The sequence below is a fragment of the Symphodus melops genome (assembly GCF_947650265.1).
Source record: "Symphodus melops genome assembly, chromosome: 9".
Taxonomy (NCBI): Eukaryota; Metazoa; Chordata; class Actinopteri; order Labriformes; family Labridae; genus Symphodus; species Symphodus melops.
The window spans coordinates 12,976,824-12,997,207 of NC_136699.1; the positions used below are offsets into that span (position 1 = coordinate 12,976,824).

General features: G+C 43.4%; 4 protein-coding genes across 4 annotated transcripts; 1 reads left to right on the forward strand and 3 right to left on the reverse strand.

Annotated features, from left to right (window-relative positions):
* Positions 1–2,838: 2,838 nt before the first annotated feature.
* LOC306829107 (uncharacterized protein) lies at positions 2,839–5,065 on the reverse strand. The gene is made up of 3 exons (XM_079351977.1): positions 4,842–5,065; positions 4,579–4,687; positions 2,839–4,435 (listed from the first exon to the last, which is right to left on the reverse strand). Exons 1-3 carry the CDS (start codon positions 4,950–4,952, stop codon positions 3,456–3,458), a joined length of 1,200 nt encoding a protein of 399 aa, XP_079208103.1. The 5' UTR covers positions 4,953–5,065; the 3' UTR covers positions 2,839–3,455.
* A 1,455-nt stretch (positions 5,066–6,520) lies between these two features.
* On the reverse strand, positions 6,521–11,565 carry LOC306829106 (zinc finger Y-chromosomal protein 1-like). The gene is made up of 5 exons (XM_079351976.1): positions 11,361–11,565; positions 9,741–10,135; positions 9,498–9,622; positions 8,530–8,590; positions 6,521–7,977 (listed from the first exon to the last, which is right to left on the reverse strand). Exons 2-5 carry the CDS (start codon positions 10,060–10,062, stop codon positions 6,746–6,748), a joined length of 1,740 nt encoding a protein of 579 aa, XP_079208102.1. The 5' UTR covers positions 10,063–10,135; positions 11,361–11,565; the 3' UTR covers positions 6,521–6,745.
* A 1,535-nt stretch (positions 11,566–13,100) lies between these two features.
* mif (macrophage migration inhibitory factor) lies at positions 13,101–14,404 on the reverse strand. The gene is made up of 3 exons (XM_079351884.1): positions 14,174–14,404; positions 13,555–13,727; positions 13,101–13,378 (listed from the first exon to the last, which is right to left on the reverse strand). The coding sequence occupies exons 1-3, from the start codon at positions 14,279–14,281 to the stop codon at positions 13,312–13,314; spliced, it is 348 nt and encodes a 115-aa protein (XP_079208010.1). The 5' UTR covers positions 14,282–14,404; the 3' UTR covers positions 13,101–13,311.
* A 210-nt stretch (positions 14,405–14,614) lies between these two features.
* LOC306829045 (uncharacterized protein) lies at positions 14,615–19,726 on the forward strand. The gene is made up of 5 exons (XM_079351866.1): positions 14,615–14,879; positions 15,324–15,648; positions 16,771–17,060; positions 17,978–18,089; positions 18,237–19,726. The coding sequence occupies exons 2-5, from the start codon at positions 15,348–15,350 to the stop codon at positions 19,271–19,273; spliced, it is 1,740 nt and encodes a 579-aa protein (XP_079207992.1). The 5' UTR covers positions 14,615–14,879; positions 15,324–15,347; the 3' UTR covers positions 19,274–19,726.
* Positions 19,727–20,384: the final 658 nt, after the last annotated feature.

The following is a 20,384-nucleotide window of genomic DNA, read 5'->3' on the forward strand; positions in this document are numbered from 1 at the left end:
AATAGAAAAATACCCCTCTCTTCACTGTCTAAGAGAAGTAGAATATGACACAGACATTCCCCTATTTTGAGATTCAAACACATTTCAGCCAGCAGACATGATAACCATCAGCATCATTCATCAGAAGCCCCAAAGTGTCCAATCAGATGCAGCAATGCCTGTGAGTGTCTGTCTCTGTTGACCTGGTGCTTCTCTCCCATCCCACCCCCACTCTAACTTCCAGACACAGCCAGGGTTGCTTGGCAACCCAAGGGCGGGCTTTTGGAGAATACACACTAATTTGTGCAGACACACACAGGAAACCCAGGAACTCTGAAAAGGGAATATAAAAAGTCCCACTCCATCGCTCAATCATGCTCTGTGAGCTCCAAAATATGAAGAAAAAAAAAAAAACCTCTCAATTCAACCCAGTGACTGGGGCACTCTGACCACTACCCAGACATGTAAACATGTACACAAAAAACCCCTTCATCCACAGAATCACTTTATAATTTGTAATTGTGACTGATTATGATTGAATTTAAGCCGGCAGCCATGAAATCAGCATTTCCAACAGACAAAGAGCTTTAGAAGATGAAAGTTAAAAGCTCTGCAGCATCTCTCCAGGCTAACACTATTAGCACATTGAGTGCATAAATATAGTCCGCAGACGATGGATCAACTCAGTGCCATGAGCAAAGACGGCGGCATAATCCCCTTAAGGGAGGTTTCACTATAGTAATGGCTACCCACATGAAACCATGGTCCCTGGGGAGTGGTGGGACTGTGTAGATTATGAGCCGCCTCAGGGCGACACTAAACTCCTTATAGCACAGACACACAAGTACAAACAGAAAAAGAAGCTGGTATGTAGACAAATAAATACAACCATAACGATCATGAGGAAAAACACACATAAAGCATGCTTAAAAGTGAAAGACATCAAGTTAGAGAGATGGATGGTTATAAAAACAAAAACGAGAAGTAAGATCTACAGACTACTCTTGTGTCTCCAGGTGAGTCAGGATAAAATCTCCCCCTTTTTCCAAAACATGTTTTGGTAAAGAGGGGAGTCAGGGGGATACATTTACTCCTGCAGGATTATGGGACAGTGATGGAATGACTCTCTAGGCAGCAGAGGAGATGGCAGGAGGTTCAGTATGTGGTTTTTTTTTCTTCTGGTAATATAAAGCAGCAGCCTCAGGGGTAAGAGAAAGAAACAGAAATTTGGTGACACAAAAAGTAAAGCACAAAATATAGTCTGACACCTGCTAGAGGACACAATGGTAACACTGTGGCCTGGTAAGAAACAATGTCTGATACATGATAGTTGTGAAAATGGATGCTGTTATTATTAGAAGAATGTGAGAGCTAACATAGTCAAATCACCAGATGAATCATGTTTGGTGGCCTTGTGTTACCCTGTGCGAGAGGACAAGAAAAAGGATTAAATGAGGTTGTTTTTTAACATCCCGGTAAGCATCTACACCATGTATTTAAGGCATTGCTGTGCACAGTTCTTCCAGCCAGGTCAACTGCTCATTTTCCTTTCTCCCTCTGGGAAAAGCTGCTTACAACAGAAAGAAGATTACATATAAGCAAATATAAAATAAGGAAACTCTGTCAAGCCTTTTTGACCGCTTGCCTGAGAATACACACACAAACCTATTTTGGGATCCTAATCTGCATATAGATTTGGGTGTTTTATCTGACCCAAAACTTTCATCCGCACATAAATACAGTACTCAGACATTACATTCACCCAAATGGGCTGCAAAAGCCTGCAGCTTTTCTCGGTGGGGATTCAATCCCCTCACATTTACAGTAGTTCTCTCACTGTCTGTCTGTCTGTCTGTCTCTCTCTCTCTTTCTCTCTCTCTCTCTCTCACACACACACACTCTCACACACACACACACACACACACACACACACACACACACACACACACACACACACACACACACACACACACACACACACACACACACACACACACACACACACACACACACACACACACACACACACACACACACACACACACACACACACACACACACACACACACACACACACAAATGAAATTCTAAAGCTTGTCTCTCTGTTTTGTATTTGAGTCAATGCAGGGTTGGCCTTCGGTAGCGTGCTCTTAATATATTTCTATAACTCCCCCACAGGAAGAAACACACACACAGGTGCCTTTGGGGGGAGGGGAGGTCAACACACACACAAGGTCATCTTTTAGTATAAAATACAAAACATGGACTCATAAGCCTGGGATATACACAGCTTGGCAAAACAGGATCAGCAGTTGAGACTGTGCATGAAAGTAAGAGAGAGTGGGAGACAAATGTCTTTTTACTGCAATACTTCAATTTTTACCTTGTTTCTCTGATAGGTCTTTGTGTTGATGGTTGATGAAAACGTTCTTATTTGAAGCTTCAGTTCTTTCATACGAAAAATGACGAGCAGATACAGAGACAGTATCAGAGCTTAAAAAGATATTGTAACCAACAGACACTATATTATACAAAGTATGGTCAGTGGATTTCAAACACAGCAAGCCAAAGACTGGTGTTTGATTTTGTTAGGTACAGGCTTACAGATCAGGGCCATGAGAAACGTGTCATGACACAAGTGCCAAACTCAATAAAAAATTTTTTTTTAAAAAGTAAAGAAATTGTCAATGTAAGCCACCTAGTAAAACATGCTGAGAGTAACAGCTCTATCAAAAATCTACTTGCAATTCTGTCCTCTGCATTTTTATGCATGCTGTAAGTTGACAGTGCCCCCTAGTGTCCGGTAAAGAGTGGTACCAAACATTACGGGGTACATTGCACAGATGGGTCAGTCTGAGATTTTATTGTTGTACATGTTCATAATTTTATTTCAATTTGCAAAAAAGGAGAATGTAAATAAAAGCACAGGCCGTCTGTTACAACGTATGTATGTACTTGTAGCATCAACACTTTTCCATTTTACAACACAGAACAAAAGTTTGAGGAGAATTGCTCACATAGTGACATTTGAGACGAGCTATCCTACCTCTGCATGCCATGTGTCTAACTCTAATGCAAACTGTACTGTCTTTATTATGTTGTTGTAACTTACCTTAAAAAACTTTTTTTTTTTAAAATGACATAAATGTTAGGAAACACATTGTGGTCAAAGTCAACCTTCAGAAAAATAGACATTTTATTTTCAATAAATACAAAGTGTGCTTTCTTAGTGACGAATTTGAATAAAATTAGAACACTCAATTTAAATTTCCTTTGATCATGTTTTTTTTTTTATAATATAATACTTAAATAGTGGTAAAAGTTTTAATTTACCACCAAAACAATGAAAAGTAAAAGCAAAACCTTTAATTACTTTAATGAGTTTCTGAGTGATGTAAAAGGCTATCCTGAAAAAAAAAATGTCTGATGGTGTATTTAGCAAACTTAATAAGTGCAGGCCAATCATTTTCAATCATTCAGATGGGATTTGAGCCCAGGTCGGGCTCCTGCTGATCGTCTATGTAATAGGGATCACCTTGATGGACTCTGTGATTGTGCACTCTCAGGTTCCCCCTGTGCGCAAATCTCTTTCCACACTCTGTGCATGCAAAGGGTCTCTTCCCCATGTGGACATCCCGTTGGTGGGCTCTCAAGTTTCCGCTGCGGGCAAAGCGTTTACCGCACTGGGCGCAGCCAAAAGGCCGCTCCCCTGTGTGTGTGCGAGTGTGCACGGTAAGCTCGGAGGGAGTGAGGAAGCTCTTTTCACAAAACTGACAGGGATGCAGTCTGACTCCTGTGTGGCGTAAAAGGTGTCTGCGCTGGTGCGAGGGGTAGGTGAAACACTTTGTACAATACGGACAGGTGTAGGGTCGCCCATTCCCCCCGCTAAGAGCTGCAGGGTGACTCAGAGTGTTTGCGTGCCGTAGTGTGAGCAACTGTGAATTAGATTGTGATCGGAGAGGGTCTCTGCTGGCAAAAGTTGTGACTCGCCGAGTGTGACTGTTGGGGCCTCTCACTCCTGTGTCGTTTCTTAGCCTCCATGATGATTCGCTAGAAGGTGTTTGTGGTTGAACCTGCCGTGCCCCTCTCATCACCACACCTGGACCCTGCACTGACGTCTGATTGGAGTTATGGTTCTCAGGTTCGTCTTCCATAAAGGGAAAAGAGCTTTCATCATCCTTGTTGCTGGTCTCATCAGAGCTGAAACCAGGTCTGTAGCTGTGTGCATCTGCGCTGCTGCCAGCTGTGCCAGAGCAGCTGGTGCCGTCCGCCTGCATGCTCTCCAGACCACCTCGAGAGGTGTCGAGCCCCGGCAACCACTCCCCTGGTTGAGCTAGGTTTGGGTCAGTCCCTGGGGAGCATCGTCCACTTTGAGAGATGGAGAGAAAAGGGGTGGATACTTGATCCTCAAGGGGTCTGTGGTCTGTGCTTTGACTGCCCTGCTTCCATTGAGAAACTGCAAAATAATGGGGGAGGGGGGACAGAAGATCTCAACAACTTAAATTATATATCCTTGCATAACAAAAATTAAGGTCATTTTTTTTTTTCATTTGAGCAACTAAAAAAGGGAATAGCAGCAAATTAGTCATGACAGCTTACATTTGGTCTTAGCTTGCAGGGTATCTATCTGCCTCTGCTCCACAGCAGAAAGGCTCCCTTCAGGTGCTTGAACTGCAACAGACTCAAGGGTAGACTGTGAGCCAGCTCGCTAAGAAGAAGTAGAGATGGACAAATCAGTAAGATACAGAAATGTCAAAAGCAACGCGTCATGCAAATGTCACTTCAGGGCAGTAATTCAGAAATAATTAAAGCTTTACTCCAGCCAAGTTTAAATCAAGGAGAGAGGCAGGACAAATTCTGACCTCATTTTTGACTGACGCTCCATCCTGGCCCGTGACCTCCTCTTTCAGCACACTGAGGCTCTGTCTGAGTACATTCACAGGGTCTGAATGAGAAGATGAATCCTTTCCCATGTTAAGTCCTATGCAAGAGGGAAGTATAGGTGGTCAGTGATGTTCAACATGGGTCATAAATGATGTAGAATTACCGACAAAAAGGGACAATCTAAATGCAAAATCAGGTTGCAACCTAACAGACACAAAGACATACTGATTTAAGATTTTTATTTTTTTTTAATCCATCATGCACATTTTTCCAAGGTTACCAGATGCTGTTGGGCTCGGTTGTCTCGAGCTTCCCTCCTTGTCGCCCAATGACAACTCCCCCTCCTCGCTCCCTGCACACTTCGCCCTCGGCCTCTTCTCCAGCTTTCCACGGAGGATGGAGAGCTCTTGAGTTTGTTGAACCAGCTCCGCCTGCTGTTCGATCAGGCTGCTCTCAAAGATCTTGGCGATCTCACACACAGCAGCAGCCAGCAGCGAGTCCATGACAGTGGCCAGCTGTGCGTGGAAAGCACTCCTTACAGACTCCATCGTCTTCAGTCGGCGTTTTAATACCAAAAAAATAAATATTTACAACAATGTTTTCTTCTACAGATATCCTATAGAGGCAAATTTAGGACGGAGTGATTCCTCCTGTAAGATCCTAAGATGCTGCAGAGCTAAGAGAGACGCATTAAGTCATTTGCATTGGACACATATCGCAGCAATTAACATGTCATACTCGTAATATTTAGTCTGTGGTAATGCTACATCTTATCAAGACGTGATCGTCCAACATTAGACCAACAATAATGCTGAAGTGAGCTAACGTAAACACGGAGCTTAGCCTGTCGCTGCTAGCCCATCAAGCTAGCTTGGTAAATAAAGCGTTGACAAATATTTCCGTCGGTAAAACCGCATGAAAGTCAGAGTACGAATCTAGGTCAGTTACTCTCTGACATCCAATAATTACACTGAACACTTCATTCACATTCAAAGCCGCGGCGCACTAGTCTCCCTGCTTGCTGGTTTGCATCTGGGGAAATGTGAGCATCGCAAGTCTCGCGATAACCAGGTTTTGGTATTCTGTTACTGCAGTTCCTGAACAAACTTTAGTTGAACGAACCAGGCAGGCTTACATTTTTCATGAATTTTTTTTTATTACTCTCACGTCAATTTTACAAAATTTTAAACACATTGCTATTATTTAAAAAATAAAGTCAATGTATTTACTGCAAGTTTTACTGTAATGGTTAATCTAGCAACATTGTGATAGAAAAAAGTATGCTTGGTAGTTGATCTGTTTTGTTCAGTCAGAATAAAAATAAAAAATAAAAAATCGGGTTTGAGCAATTACAACTAATATTTTAAAAAAACCCTAAGCAATAAATACAAAGAAAAATTACTATGGATGTGTACACTTATATTACAATAGATATTTCACATTGCAGCTATTTACAAATTGTGTAGCAAATAGTCAACACAACAAAGCTGGTCCTACAAGTCTGACTGCACAACCAGGCACAGCACCTTCAACTCTACTTCAACCCGGAGACCTGACTTGTCTATAGGAAAACCAAATGGTCAAATTTGTCCAATTTTCCATCCTATCAGCAAAGTAAAGGGACAAAGCAAAGGCTCGATACCAAGTGGCCCAAAAAGTCGACAAAAATTTTGGATAATTTGACATTAACTTAACTCAAAACAAAAAACCAGGATAAAGACCTGTATACCTTATACATATTTTTGAAGTACAGATTCTGTAGTTGCGTCTATATTATGTTAGCTGTTTCTTTAAAAAAATAGAATTGCAGTTAAACTGGTTTTACATGACTTTCTGGATGTGTGGTGAGCTACCTTGACAAAGTAAATTAACTGAAAGTCCTTCACTGATGTAAACGCTTCACATGGCTCTTGAGGCGTTGTACAGTTACGTATTTTTTTCCACAAATCTTACAGCCGTGAGATCGGTACTTGTGAACTTTTGACATATGCTTATCATACAGCTCTTGTTCTGAGAATTCCTCATCACACTTCTTACACTCGATACTTGACAGAGTACATTCTTTTTGGTGCTTGGAGACCTGTGCCGGAAAACGAAACCTCTTGTGACACTTGATGCACTTATAGGGCCTCTCTCCTGTGTGGATGCGGTAATGTTGTATCAACAGGTATTTGTTTTTTTTCACCTGCAAACACACATTGCAGGTGAAACCGTTGGGGCTGTGTGTGCCACATGCTTCCCAGCCAAGACTGTTCCCTTTATATACGATGGGTTTTCTCTCATCATTAACATGGTTCTTTGGTACACTTGATTCTTTGCTTGGAGAAATCGATTCCTCAGTTGCCTCTACTGGCTTGGTCCATGAAAGGTCAACGTTTAAGTCCTCAGAATTCACTTCGATCTTGTGTAGTCTCGCCATGTGGAGTTGAAGGAACTGGTTAACTCGGAATTTCCTTGAGCAAATGGTGCAAGTAAATGGCTTTTCACCAGTATGAATACGCATGTGCTCTTGGAGCTTGAAATGCCATTTAAACTTTGCATTACAGTGTAAACAGGAGTAATGTTTGATGTGCTGATTGTTCTCCACAGAGGACTCGCTGTGGTTTGAAGTGGAGGCTGCGCTCTCTTTCTTAGTTGTCACCATTTTCTTGATTGATTCATCGTCAGACTGGAGTTCCTGAGTGACAGCACACTGTGCCTTTTTTGCCATGATTCTCTGGAATTTAGTACACTTTGTTTTGTGAAACCTGAGGAGGCCTGGAGAGGCAAACACCTTTTTGCAACCCTTGCACCACTTGTGAAACCGCACATGTACGTTTCGGCCAAACTCTGAATCAAACGCCTTCTTGCAATACTTGCAGGCGTACATTTCTTTACTCTCCTCTTTCAATGTCTCGTTTCCTGCACTTTCCTTATTCCTGCTTTTCCTCTTCGGTGTTGTTTCTGGCTGCGTTGGTTTTGTTTTTTTCCCTCTTTTTTTGAGAACTTTAACAGCCGTTTGAGTGTTTTCTTGCAGCAGTACGATGTCTTGGCCGACTCTAATACGTCGAACTGCTTGGTTACACATCAAATTATTGTCCGAGGTTTGTTTGTTCTTGTCATTTGATGAGGAATCTGTAGGAGAGAAAAAAAGCATATACAGCATGTTAACTATAAACATGTAATAAAGACAATGTAACGAACGGTCTTAGATGAATCCTTCATCTCTTTTGAGCAAAGATTTGTCATGAGGTTATAAAGCACGAGGAGTGCTGTGCTCCACATTTACAGTGATTGACGGTGAGGCAGGGAGAAAAACTAGTTTTGTTTTCGACCAAATGTTCTAACAAAATGAGCAAACAAGCATTAATCCTCCTCCAATGAGGACAGAGTCAGTCATCTCAGATCTGGAAAACTAACTACCTGGGCAACTAAAATCCAACTAAAGACTGGCTGAGTAAAGACAACCAGTGTAAGTGCAGCTGGAAACACATCGTCTCCCAGCTCTTTCAGTTTGGGATGACATAAAATCACGGTCCTTAAAATGTACTTTGCAATGTGGGAAGGAAAATGTTCATGTTCAGAAATGAAGCTCAGGCAATCATGCGATTTACCAAACATATAAGCAGTAATTCACACTCTCTTTGTTTCAAAACTACAGTGTGAGTTAGTAGGGGCGACCCTCACCTCTCTTGGATCTTCTGAGACCTTTGGTTTGTGAGTTGGAGTCAATGACAAGGCTCGCCACCTAAAATACAGAAACTATGGATTAAATCATCAACAATAGAAAGAATAAATACATACAGTATGTTGCATGCTTGAGCAATAATCTATGCCATTATCTAGACATAATGTATACGTTGAGGGGATATCAGGACACAATATCGTGCAAATCACTGCTTCAGCCTTTCCAGTAAAATGATGCACAAGAAGCTCTGCACATATCTCCATCACAGCTATGTGTGAATTTTAAACACATTTCTGATCTCCATGAAGTTTTGTTGTTACAAGACAATACAACGTTTGCTAACAACTTTCCAAGGCTGCTTATTCCAACCGCACAACAATTAGCCATTTTTTAATGCTGGGTTGTTTGTAGCCTCTTACAGACTGCCCATCTTCAACAGAGTTGTTCCAAAGCTTCACCATCCACACGTTCTTGTATTGACAGAGTGTACCAGCAAAGGCGGAATATGTGTCGATGCACAGTGCGTTAAGTGCCTTGAAGGAGTGTATGAGGAGGCCCGCCTTGGGAGCACACAACAGGAGCTACCCCATGCACACAGCACCGTGCCACCTCGTTCACATCTCGCCTCCTTCGATACCTCTGACAGCCGATCAGTGCTGGAATGAAGACGGCCCATCATTCTGCAACCATGCACTACATCGACTGTGAGCACTGTCACACTATCCTCGCATTATTCATCCACTTCCTCATGGACTGTGATTTTAAATACCTACTTATGTTGTCTTTTACGTGTGATGCGAGGATTTAAGAGCTTGTAATGCAAGACACACGTCTGTTCAAACGGACGTCAAAGAGTGATCATAGGCTGCATGTTAGCGTATCAGGAACATACTGTAAATATTCCACCTTCAAATGGCAGCCTGAAATCGCTGAATGAAGCTAAGTTGGATTTGCCACCGTTACACACCTCCTGCTTGATGGGAATGTGCCAAAGAGGAATAGACAGCTGGCGCAGTCTCACACTGGGACATCCCCCCTCTTCTGGCTTGGTCACAGTGTCACAGCCCAAAGGAGCACACCAGTCAGCAGGTACTGCACGAAAACACACGACAGCACAAACATGATCATGCAGCACGTGAGAAACAAAATAATGTTTTATTCTTGTTTGCACACAGCTTGTAAAGTTATTGACCACGTGTGGACACTTTACCTTCAAAATCAATCTCAGAAACTGAGGGTTGTGCAGAGGCATTCAGAAAATCTTCAGACTTAATTCGTGCTTCACTCGTCTGCGAATTATTCATCTCAGCTCTTTCATCGCCCGCACTCCCACTATCTCTCAGTTTGATCTCAGCTCTCTGCAACTTTACTTTCAGTTGAACAATCTCTTCTCCTTTCTGCGCCAGCTCCAGCTGATGGTCGTGTATGCTGTTCTCAAAGATCTTCATTATTTCAAACATAGCCCTCCTTAGCACCGAGTCCATGGTTGTACTCAGAAGGGCCCTGAATTCTTTAATCAGATAGTCAGACATCTTTGAAGATGGCTGGCAGATGTCCTTTTTCCCCCCCAGAAAATGCAGGAGCTGTCCTTTAGCCTCCCAGTCGCTGTACACAGATACAAAGAGACAAAACAAATCTGGTTAGGGTAAGCTTCAACATTAGATAGAAAAGTTTTCCATTACTGTGGTACAATCACTTTGCAATGTCTTTATTTGGAGAAAAAAAAAAAAGAAAAAAAGATTGAACTCCCTTCTTCTGGTTGAGGGAGGCGAAGGCTTTCTCGATTTTAATCTAAATATAAATTTGAATGAATTTTATCTTCATACAACATAGCCTGTGGTTATGCACTGTCTAAGCAGAGGTGCAGACAGGAAGAGACTGAACAAACTGGTGAAGAAAGCCAGCTGCCCAGCTCTGTCCTGGGCTGCCCCCCTGGACCCTGTGGAGGTGGGAGACAGGAGGATGATGAAGAAGCTATCATCCCTGATGGAGAACGTCTCCCACCCCCTGCATGGTACTGTAACGACACCCGCGGTGTCTGAAGGAGAGGTCCTCCTGTGAGACTGTTTAACCAAACCTGCTCCTGGTAGATCATAAAACACACCCACAAACCAGACAAATCACTCCTCCCTCTTGTGCAATAATAATGTCATAGGATGTCACCTGATCTTATTTCCATTTTTAATTTGATTTGCATTGCAATAATAATTTATGTATTGTGCCATAACATGTCCATCCTTGTATGCACTGTGTGCATGATAGTGTTCATACAGTTTATACAGACTTATATCTTTAAGCTACTGGCTCTTTTAACTAATTTTTTGATGCAGGTGTTTTTTACATTGTTATCCAATTTAATTTTGCACTGTGTGATTTTCTTCTGCTATCCTGCTTGTACATTTCTCAATTTGCGAGATGAATAAAGGATTATAGTATCTTACTGTATATAATGATGCAATGACACTGACACAGTAGCTATATCATTCAAAAACAGTGCAGCGATTTCACACTACAGTTAAACAGCACTGTGATCGATCACTATTTAGATGTGTCGTTTTATTTATGTACATACTAAGTCTGGTAATGATGAATAAACGTGTTGCTTCACACATGGACAGACGGTCACTAACATGGACTAGCTCCACAGTGTTAAAGACTAAAGTCATTTAATAAGTCATAAAAACAAGTTCCTTTCCAGCATGCGGATCAAATCGTCTATGATCCTGCTAACTACAGTGAAATGTAAATGTTAAAGGTGGGACAAACGGGTATCATTCTAAACATGGCGGGTAAATGATCGTCTGTACGTAAATAGAAACACGTTTCTTACCGGCAGAACTGCTGCTTCAATGGAGAGGATTCAAGTATGAAAACACTGAGTGAACCACGTCTGACATGTGAAGTTAAAAACGATTCTTTCAGATGTGAAGACAACGTTTATCATCTACAGTCTATGGATGGCACACAAGTCCGCCATTTTTAATAAGTAGTTTCGAAGAGGGAAAAAAAAGCTCAGTTTCTTCTTCTCTTGATTTATGGGCGGGTTGAAAACAAACTTAAAGATGCATACCGCCACCTACTGTAAAGGAGCATTTAACATCATCTTATTTAAATGCTTACCAACTTTCCAACCATGTGTAATGTATACTTCATACTTTAGTTTTTTCTGTTCTATTCTATTCTATCTATTGTTTATTTCTTTAGATGAAGAATACTTCAATGTGAGTATCATTAGCCTTTCCCTCCATTTGAAAGAAAAAGCAAATACTGTAAAAGGTTTCTTTGAAGTTGTACATGAGATTTCTTTCAAGTTGTACTAAGTGATGAATATCAGACAAACAGTTTAACACGCTTGGCTTACTGAGGTAGAGTTGAAGTCAAAGATTGTTGAGCATTCAGTTAGGACGGGCTGAAAGGTTAAAGTTGGTTGAACTGCAGCAAATAGTTATTGATTATAAGAAGACCTAAGATATATTATCTTTTGCATCACAATTCTAGTGCAAAGTTCTACTCTGTGGGCTGACGCTACTTCAAAACATTTCAAAATTCAGTGTGTAAAACATGCTGGCTGTACTGGAAATGTTGAAATACTTTCTCTTATCTATCCACAATCATTTAAGGGCCAAGAGTAATTACCAAATGTTCCACCTGGAGATTAATAAAGTATTTCTGATTCTGAAAGTTGAAGAGGTTCAAAGGATCAGAGAGGTTGCATGTTGCATGTCTGCCGTTTAAAAAATAAAAGCTATTTGTAATGCATAACCTTCAGACATGTCTCAGTAGAAGAACTACAACAGAAAGTCAGGACTGCAGATAAAATTCTTCAGTGGCAACCTGCCCTCCATCCCGTGCTTGTACAGGTCCAGGGTCAAGAAGCTGGCTGTAAACGTCACTGCAGAGCGCAGAACCCTCACATCCCGGACAAAAACTGCTCAAACTCCTCCTCTCGTGTAGGAGATACAGATCATTGTACACCTAAACAACCCGACACAGGAACTATTTCTTCCCCCAGGCTGTCACGTTGATTAACTCCTTAACAGTCACCAGTTTTCTGTAATGTGCATTAACCCTTTGACAAAGCACCTACTGTGAATGTTAATATGATTATTCAATCACTTATATAGTCACCTACATAATCATTTCAATAGTATACCATCATCTAATATCAACCTATGCACATTGCTTTTATGTAAAGATTGTAAACACTACCTCATGTAAATGATCCCTCTACCTAATTACATCAATTCATATGCGTTTATTCTCTTTTGCTCTATTGTCTTTACTTAGCCTTAAACATATTCGTCTATTGTTTGTCATGAATGATGTACCTTTGTACACGGAGGACACCATTTGTCAAAGTCAAATTCCTTGTATGTGTGAGCATATCTGGTGACCAAAGCTGGTTCTGTAAGAGAGAAGTCGTAAAACTCGATGTTTCTACTCCACTTCCAGCTTCTGTTTTAGGATAAACATATGACAACAAATGTTCAATGTGCAAAAAACGTATCTTTAAGAAGTGTGGTGGGTTTTTACCAGGTCAGACAATCAAAGGAAAACAGAGACTCCTGAATGATCTGCAAGGTTTCATTTATTTACCTCAGGTCAAAAATGACAAGTGCAAAGCTCATAGGGTCCTAGTAGAGCACAGAGTTAATAGGCGACTGGATAACCAGATGTGTTGACATATCTAATGTGTCCGTTTGATTAAATGTCACACTTATAGAAACATTTAGGAATGTTTTATTATATTAATATTTCAACTTGCAGAGTCCGGCTCCCTTTCAGCCAAAGGTTGTGTTGTTCCAACCAACATTGGCTGCCTCCATGTCGGTAAAATTAATATAAATCCTGAAATAGACAAAGAGGAAAAACAGTTAACGAGATATAGGCTTTAAGAGAGAGCAAGGTACTGTAAGTGAGATTAATGATATCTGAGAGTCTGTGTGTTTATGTCACCATGTAACCCTTTCTAATCAGATTCAATGCAGTAGGCGTGCAGGTTATATGATGTGTCTGTAACATGCCTGTCAACAGAGATGTCCAGGTGTTTGTTGAGCAGTCCACACAGAAGTTTAGAGTATTGTTTGTTCTGTGCCGTGCTGATTTTGCCAATACTGTGGAGGGAGCAGAGTGCACACGGCGTCGCCTTCCCCCCAAACATCATCATTTGGTCAGAGTTGATGTGCACTGCAATGTACTGGATGAAAAGGAAGACACAAAACTGATGTCACTCCACACTGTGTTGATCAGTCATGACTATATCAGTAAATGAGGATTTTCACCTCAAACAAAATATAAAAGATAAAAGTTACCATGAAACAAATGTGAATTATCAAGACCAGAGACAAAAATAAAGATTTAGAAACTAAGATTTCAAATAAATGAGTATATGTACTAAAGAAACAAGTGAACAGCGGACGGATTAATCATCTACCCATGTTGAATCCATCAATAACGTGCTTAGCTGCAGATCTGACCTCATTCATTCAGTACAGAGACATCTGTACTTCAAACTGATGTCCAATGCAAATCAGGTTCTGGTCATATGGATTACATTTATGAAACTGGTCCATACACAGAAGAAAGACTGATTTAATCATTTCAAAGAAACAAACCCTATAAAACAAACAAACCATGGCCTACCTGCTCAGGCTTGCCCATGACTTTGGCCAGCTCTGCGGAGGCCTCGGACAGCAGAGCTGCAGGCACGTCGCCTTTGGCCACGTTAGTGTTCACCACGAACATCGGCATGGCTACAATGATTCTGGCTTTCTTCCCCTAAAAAAAGCTGCAGCCCAGACGCGTTATTATCTTTGGACGAAACAGTTCTTCCCCTACTGAGTTTAATCATGTCACAGCACTTAGAACAGCGCCCCCATGCGCCCTGGAGGACCCGTCTGTTTAAAAAACAAACAAACAACAATTTAGAAGTTTTTACATTATATATTTTTTATTCTTATGTTTTCATGTATATTTTTGTTTTGTTTTAACTTTAAAAAAAAAAATCTATTATACAAACCGGTGTCCTTAAATCCAGGGTGCGGCTGCGGCTGGATCTAGGGTAATTACGGTACTGGGCATGCGCAGTGTTGACGCGCATCACTAAGCAGTGCTGAAGGAGGCGCAGAGGAAAACAGTAGCAGTGTGGGGGAGAGAGAGAGAGAGAGAGAGAGAGAGAGAGAGAGAGAGAGAGAGAGAGAGCGCGAGCAGAAGTTGGATGACGCTTTTCTTTGTCGCCGTGTCTCCGTGGGTATGAACATCGAACCAGCTTATCCACGAGCAGTAAAACCACGGAGTCTGTCGCCATTTCTCGCCTGAGTAACTCTTCTTTATCCTGTCGTTTAACACGGTACGTATACAAAGCTGAATTAGCAACGCTGCTGCTAGCACGATCACTTTCTGCTGTTCCGGAGGGCTAACTGCCGCCCGCCTACATAAACATGATCGTTTTGTAACTTTTAAAAACAAGCTCACCTCACACAGTTAGTGCATGTTGGTGTTCAAGTAGGACACCACTATTGTGTTTTTGATTAATCTAGAAATGTATTCGTTAAAATAAAGGTTACATAGGTGTTATAACCTTAATGTGATTGTGTGGGTTTAAGGTTCTGTCACACCTCCAGCAGATATCATGTTTTTGTCTTTCCACTTTAAATCAAAGACTTCCAACTGTAATATTTGCATCTGTTTGTATATGGGTAATAGAAATAGTGTTTACTGAATAATTCCGTGTGAAACATATGATGTACAACTTCTGTTGCTGTAATGCTGGTGTCTGAACCATCTTCATCAGGTCCCATCAGGATCTGAGACCACGATGATGGAGGAATCGGTGGCCACGTTTGAGACGCATCTGACGGCCGTCATGGACAGTCTGATCCGAGCCTCGGTCTGCGAGATCACCAAACTCTTCCAGGAGACGATGAACGACTACCTGGTGGAGATGTCCCTCAACAGGAGGGAGAACGAGGCGCTCAAACTGCGCCTGAGGCTCACAGAGAACAAGCTGAGAACCGAGCGGAAGTACGGGGTGGGCTGGGCGGCCAACCGCCGCAACGCAGGGCTGTCTGCGGCGGAGGGAGCAGGAGGGCGCCACAAACGAAAAGTTCAGGTTGCCCGTAAGTATATGTGTATTGGGCGGCGTTTATTTCTCAAGCAGTGAGACTTCACCTTTAGTTTGTGTCACAACTTCAGCTATCCTTCAGAAATGAAAGGCACCTCTTTGCAACATTTTATTCGCCATTTTTGTATTTGTGATTTGACTGAAAGGTTTGTTTTTTTAGTGCAGTCAGGGCTTATATGAAGACACACTTGTTATGTTGGAAACCATCTGGCAAAAGCTGATCTCTCCTCTCTTCCTCCCTCCCTCTCACCCCTCCTCCTCCTCCCTCCTCCTTCCTCCTCCGCCTCCTCTTCATGTTTGCTCCCTCTGTCCTTCACCTCCCCCTCTCCTCTCTCTCTCTCTACTGCATTCTGTCCCTCCCACTCCTCTGTGCTTCTGCACACTCCCTCCCTCCCTCCCTCCCTGCCTGTCTTGCTCCTCTCCCTCCCCCCACCTCCTCTCCTCCACTCCTCTCCGTCTGTCTGTCTGTCTCACTCCAACTCTTCCTCCTCCCCTTTCCGCTCCTCTCTTCTTCACGCCCTCGCCTCCTTCCTCTCTCCCTGCCCCCACCTCCTCCTGCTCTGTGCTCTCCTTCATCACGTTGCACACACACACACACCCTCCCCTCCTTTCCTTCCTCAACTCCTCCTCTCCTCTCCTCTCCACCACCAACGTAATTACACTCTTGTGTGCTCTCCCTCTCCTCTTTCTCTCTCCTCTTTACGCCCTTCCCTCTCTCAACTTGTCCTCCCACTTCTTCTCTCTCTCCTGTGACAAAAACCTCCGCTGTCCTCCTCTGTCACACAAACTCCTCATTTTCCTCGCGCGTCTTCCTCTCCTTCCCGCTCCCTTGTCCTTCCACACTGCCTCACTCCTCCTTCCTCTCTTCTCCTCTCTTCTCCCCCGTCTCTGCTCCGGTTTCCCTCCGCCGATCCAATCACCACCTCCTCCTCTTCATCTCCCACTTATCCCCCTCTCATCTCTCTCTCCTGCTCTCCCAATCATCTCCTCCCACTTCTCTCCCTCCCCCTCATATTTCATTCTCCCTCCTCCGTCTCTCCACGCACCCCCCCCCCCCTCCCCCCACTTTCTCCTCCCTTCCCTCCACCCTCTCTTCCTCTCTCTCTCTTCTCCACAGGAGGCAAGTCAAAGAAGGGCCCAGCAGCAGCCTATGGCAAAGGCTGGCCTGGAGGTGTGTGGGAGGAAGGAGGAGGCGGCTGTGCTGATAGTGGTGGTGGTGGTGGTGGAGGAGGAGGAGGAGGAGCTGTGGGGATGGTAGCGGGAGGAAGAGGGGGGAAGGAGGCCAGGGAGATGTACCTCATCCAGTTCCCCAGGGATGAAGAGGAGGAAGGAGGGATGGTGGAGGACGACGGAGGGGAGGCCGGCCTCAGCAGTGAGGGGGAGGAGACGGCCAACATCAAAGAGGAGGTGAGGAAGACGGGCTCTCTCAGAGGAGGAGGAGGAGGAGGAGTAGGAGGAGAAAAGTGCCACAGTATCTCTGCACTTCTCAGCCTCGTGCAGAATGAAAAACAAAAAGAGAAGACGCAGAAAGACAGAGAGAGTTTTGCTTTTGTTTTCATCCGTCAAATCACTGCAGAGATGAAGTGGATGAAAGCAAAGCTATTGATTTGATATTTAACTTCCAGGGGAGCCTGTGGAGTAGGGCTCTCCACATCTCAAGTGTTTCATGCTTTTAGGCAGAAATACTACAGGTAGTGCAAAGCTATTTGTTATTCTTTTCCACCAGCAAGGCTGAAGATACACTTTGCTTTTCTTTGCATATTGTATTTGAATATTTAAAAGAATTCAGCATTTTATTGGCCTACCTGTGAAGGAATTGCAAAGTGTTGCAGGCGCCTATTGGGAAATATAACTATGATTACAACGAATCGGCCGAGCCAGAACAATCAACCGTGCAAACGAAGTGAATATACCTTCTTGGTTTCAAGGGTGAAAGAAGTGAAAAAGAGCCATCAATGCCATCTAATGTCCAGCAGAGGGCAGACATACCATTTGCAAGAGACCACGACAAGAAAACAAACCCAGTGCCTTTAAATACACCTTGATGTTCATTTAGGGAATAAAGGTCATTGAGTTAAAGGACAGACATTTCTGACTCCACGCTGTCCTGTGAATAAAGTTACACCAACATAATAAGGTGAAGATGGCAGCTGGTCAAACTGGCAGTCAACAGACTAATGGGGGACACTTTCAATGGCAGTATATGGTCTATTGACATGGCTGCAATGTTAATGAAGGACTGCATTTAATGGATTTAGAAATGTACTGTATATACTACCTGGTTTGAGGTGTTGTCCTCTAACTCTTTGTGTGTCCATGTACAGTTTGGTCAGACAGAAGGCTATCAGCCTGCTTCTCTCCAACTCATCAAAGAGGCTTTGAAAATGGATCTGCCCAACAAGAACCAGCGCAGTGTCTCCAGAGTCCAAAGCGAAGGTAATCAGCCCAGGACACACTGGTAGAGGCAGGGGGAGTTTGTGAAATGTGTCGACATCAATAGTTTGAAAGGAAGTTGAAATGATTGCTCATTCCAAGTCTCTTTCATTCTCCCTCACATCTCTCCCTCTCCCCGTCTCTGCTCAGGCGACCTGTCGGATCATCCGCCAACCCTCCTTCCGAGTGATAGAGATGAGGACGACTGGGAGGCTGGCTCAGTGGAACCATCGGAAGGAGGAATGACCATGGATGAGTTAAGAGGTCTCGAGTCGGCGCTGAGAGCTGAGAGAGGCCGTGAGCAGGCCTCCATGAAAACCTCCCAGCCTGTCAGCCCTGAATCAGATGAAACCCCGGGCAGCGAGAGCAGCCTGGCTCCAAAGTACATCGGTCTGGATGGAATGGAGCAGGATGAAGGGCTGGAGCCTCAGCCCCCGACACTGCAGAGGGAAGAGCATTTGGAGGAGGGCGAGTTGAAGGACAGTGTGAGGGCTGGAGTGGATTCGAAGTCCGGCTATTCGAAGAAGTCTAGAGAGGGAGACTCGGCCGGGGTCATGAAAGGAGAGAATGTGATCATGCTGGGAGAGTCTGAGCACCCGCCTCACCTTTCTGCTCCAGGGAGTGTCGGAGATAGCGGTGGGGAGGAGGATGGAGGTGGGGACCTGCTTCACTTCTGCCCACAGTGTGGAGGAGGCTTCACGTCTGGGGCTGAGCTGGATGAGCACCCCTGTCCACTAGGGGGCTCTCAACTTCAGAGCAGTGGAAGCGAGGATGGCCTCTTTCCCTGCGCTCACTGCGGAAACACGTTCAGCCACGCCTGGGCACTAAAGAACCATGAGTGCGCATGTGCGGCCGAGCGTCCACATTGCTGCGAGATCTGCGGGAAGCGCTTCACACACTCGCGCTCTTTGGAACGCCATCATCTGGTGCACACGGGCGAGAGGCCGCACAGGTGCCCTCAGTGTGGGCGCAGCTTCAGTCGACTCGGCAACTTGGAGCGCCACCAGCGAATCCACACAGGCGAACGTCCTTACGGCTGTGAAGCGTGCGGGAAGCGGTTCAGTCGGGTGGAGTACTTAAAGAGACACCAACTCATACACAACAGTGAAAAGATGACACTTCAGTGCTCCAACTGTGGGAGTGGCTTCAGTGACGTGGAGCAACTGAAAAACCACCGCTGCTTTTAAAGCCTCGCCTTCAGATCCCTGACGGAACTGGAAACAGAAAGTGTGTCATTGAATGTGATAGAACCAACGTGATGAATATGATTGGTAGATGCTCATTTTATTCTCAGTGATTTCAAATTGCCATTTTTTTTTTTTACACTCTGAATAAATAAAGAAGGCATATGTCCATAGTTTTACAGAAATCCAATTGATGAAATGTTTCCTTGTAGGGGGAGAAACAAAATCAATCTCAGATGTGCAGCCATTTGTGTCAGAGTGTTCTCATTGGTGTGTACAAACCGTTGAAGTATTTATGATTATCATCATATTGTACATTTTTCTCTTTTTATCAATAACTCACTCGTGCTAAAGCCAATGCCCTAATTTTTTCCTGAAAAATATAATTGACAGCTTGGTATTTTGTATGTCTGTGTTTTGGTCACATGAAGAAATAAACAATACAATTGATCTGAAGCCTGCTTTTGTCTTTTTAATGTAAAGGGTTGTCAATATGTTGCATGATAGCATTCATAAGAGGAAATTTTGCACTCTTATTCTCGACAATCCTGACAAAAAAAAAAAAACACTTTTCCACGAGGCTCTTATTCATTACTGGAACACTGTGTGTGTGTGTGTGTGTGTGTGTGTGAGAGAGAGAGAGAGATCATACTTGCTGACTTGTGGTTATGACCGGTGAATTGTGAGCAGAAACAACAGAACCAGAGCTCCTCTCGCTGTATGTCTCACACCGCACTTTAAAAAGTTTCTCAAGACTCAATCACTCTCATGAACTGTCGGCTCGAAGGACAACTAGCTCACTTCAAAAAGAGAGGTAGAAAGCATGCTTCAAGAGGACAGAGAAGAGCACTCTGCTGCTTGTGTAGGTGTTTAAAAAAGACAGACAAATGTTCCTGTATTTCCTTTGAGAAAATGTGCATAACCTTTTATTATTCTGAGAGAGGGCGCTTCTGTGAAGACACCAAAGCACATGCACAAGACAAATTGATTGTAATAGCAACTACAGAATATTTCAATATTTCCAGAAACCAGTGTATACTATAGTGTTTTCATATTTATCATGTCACCCCCTGCCCCCTGCCCCCCCCCCACACACACACACACACACACATAC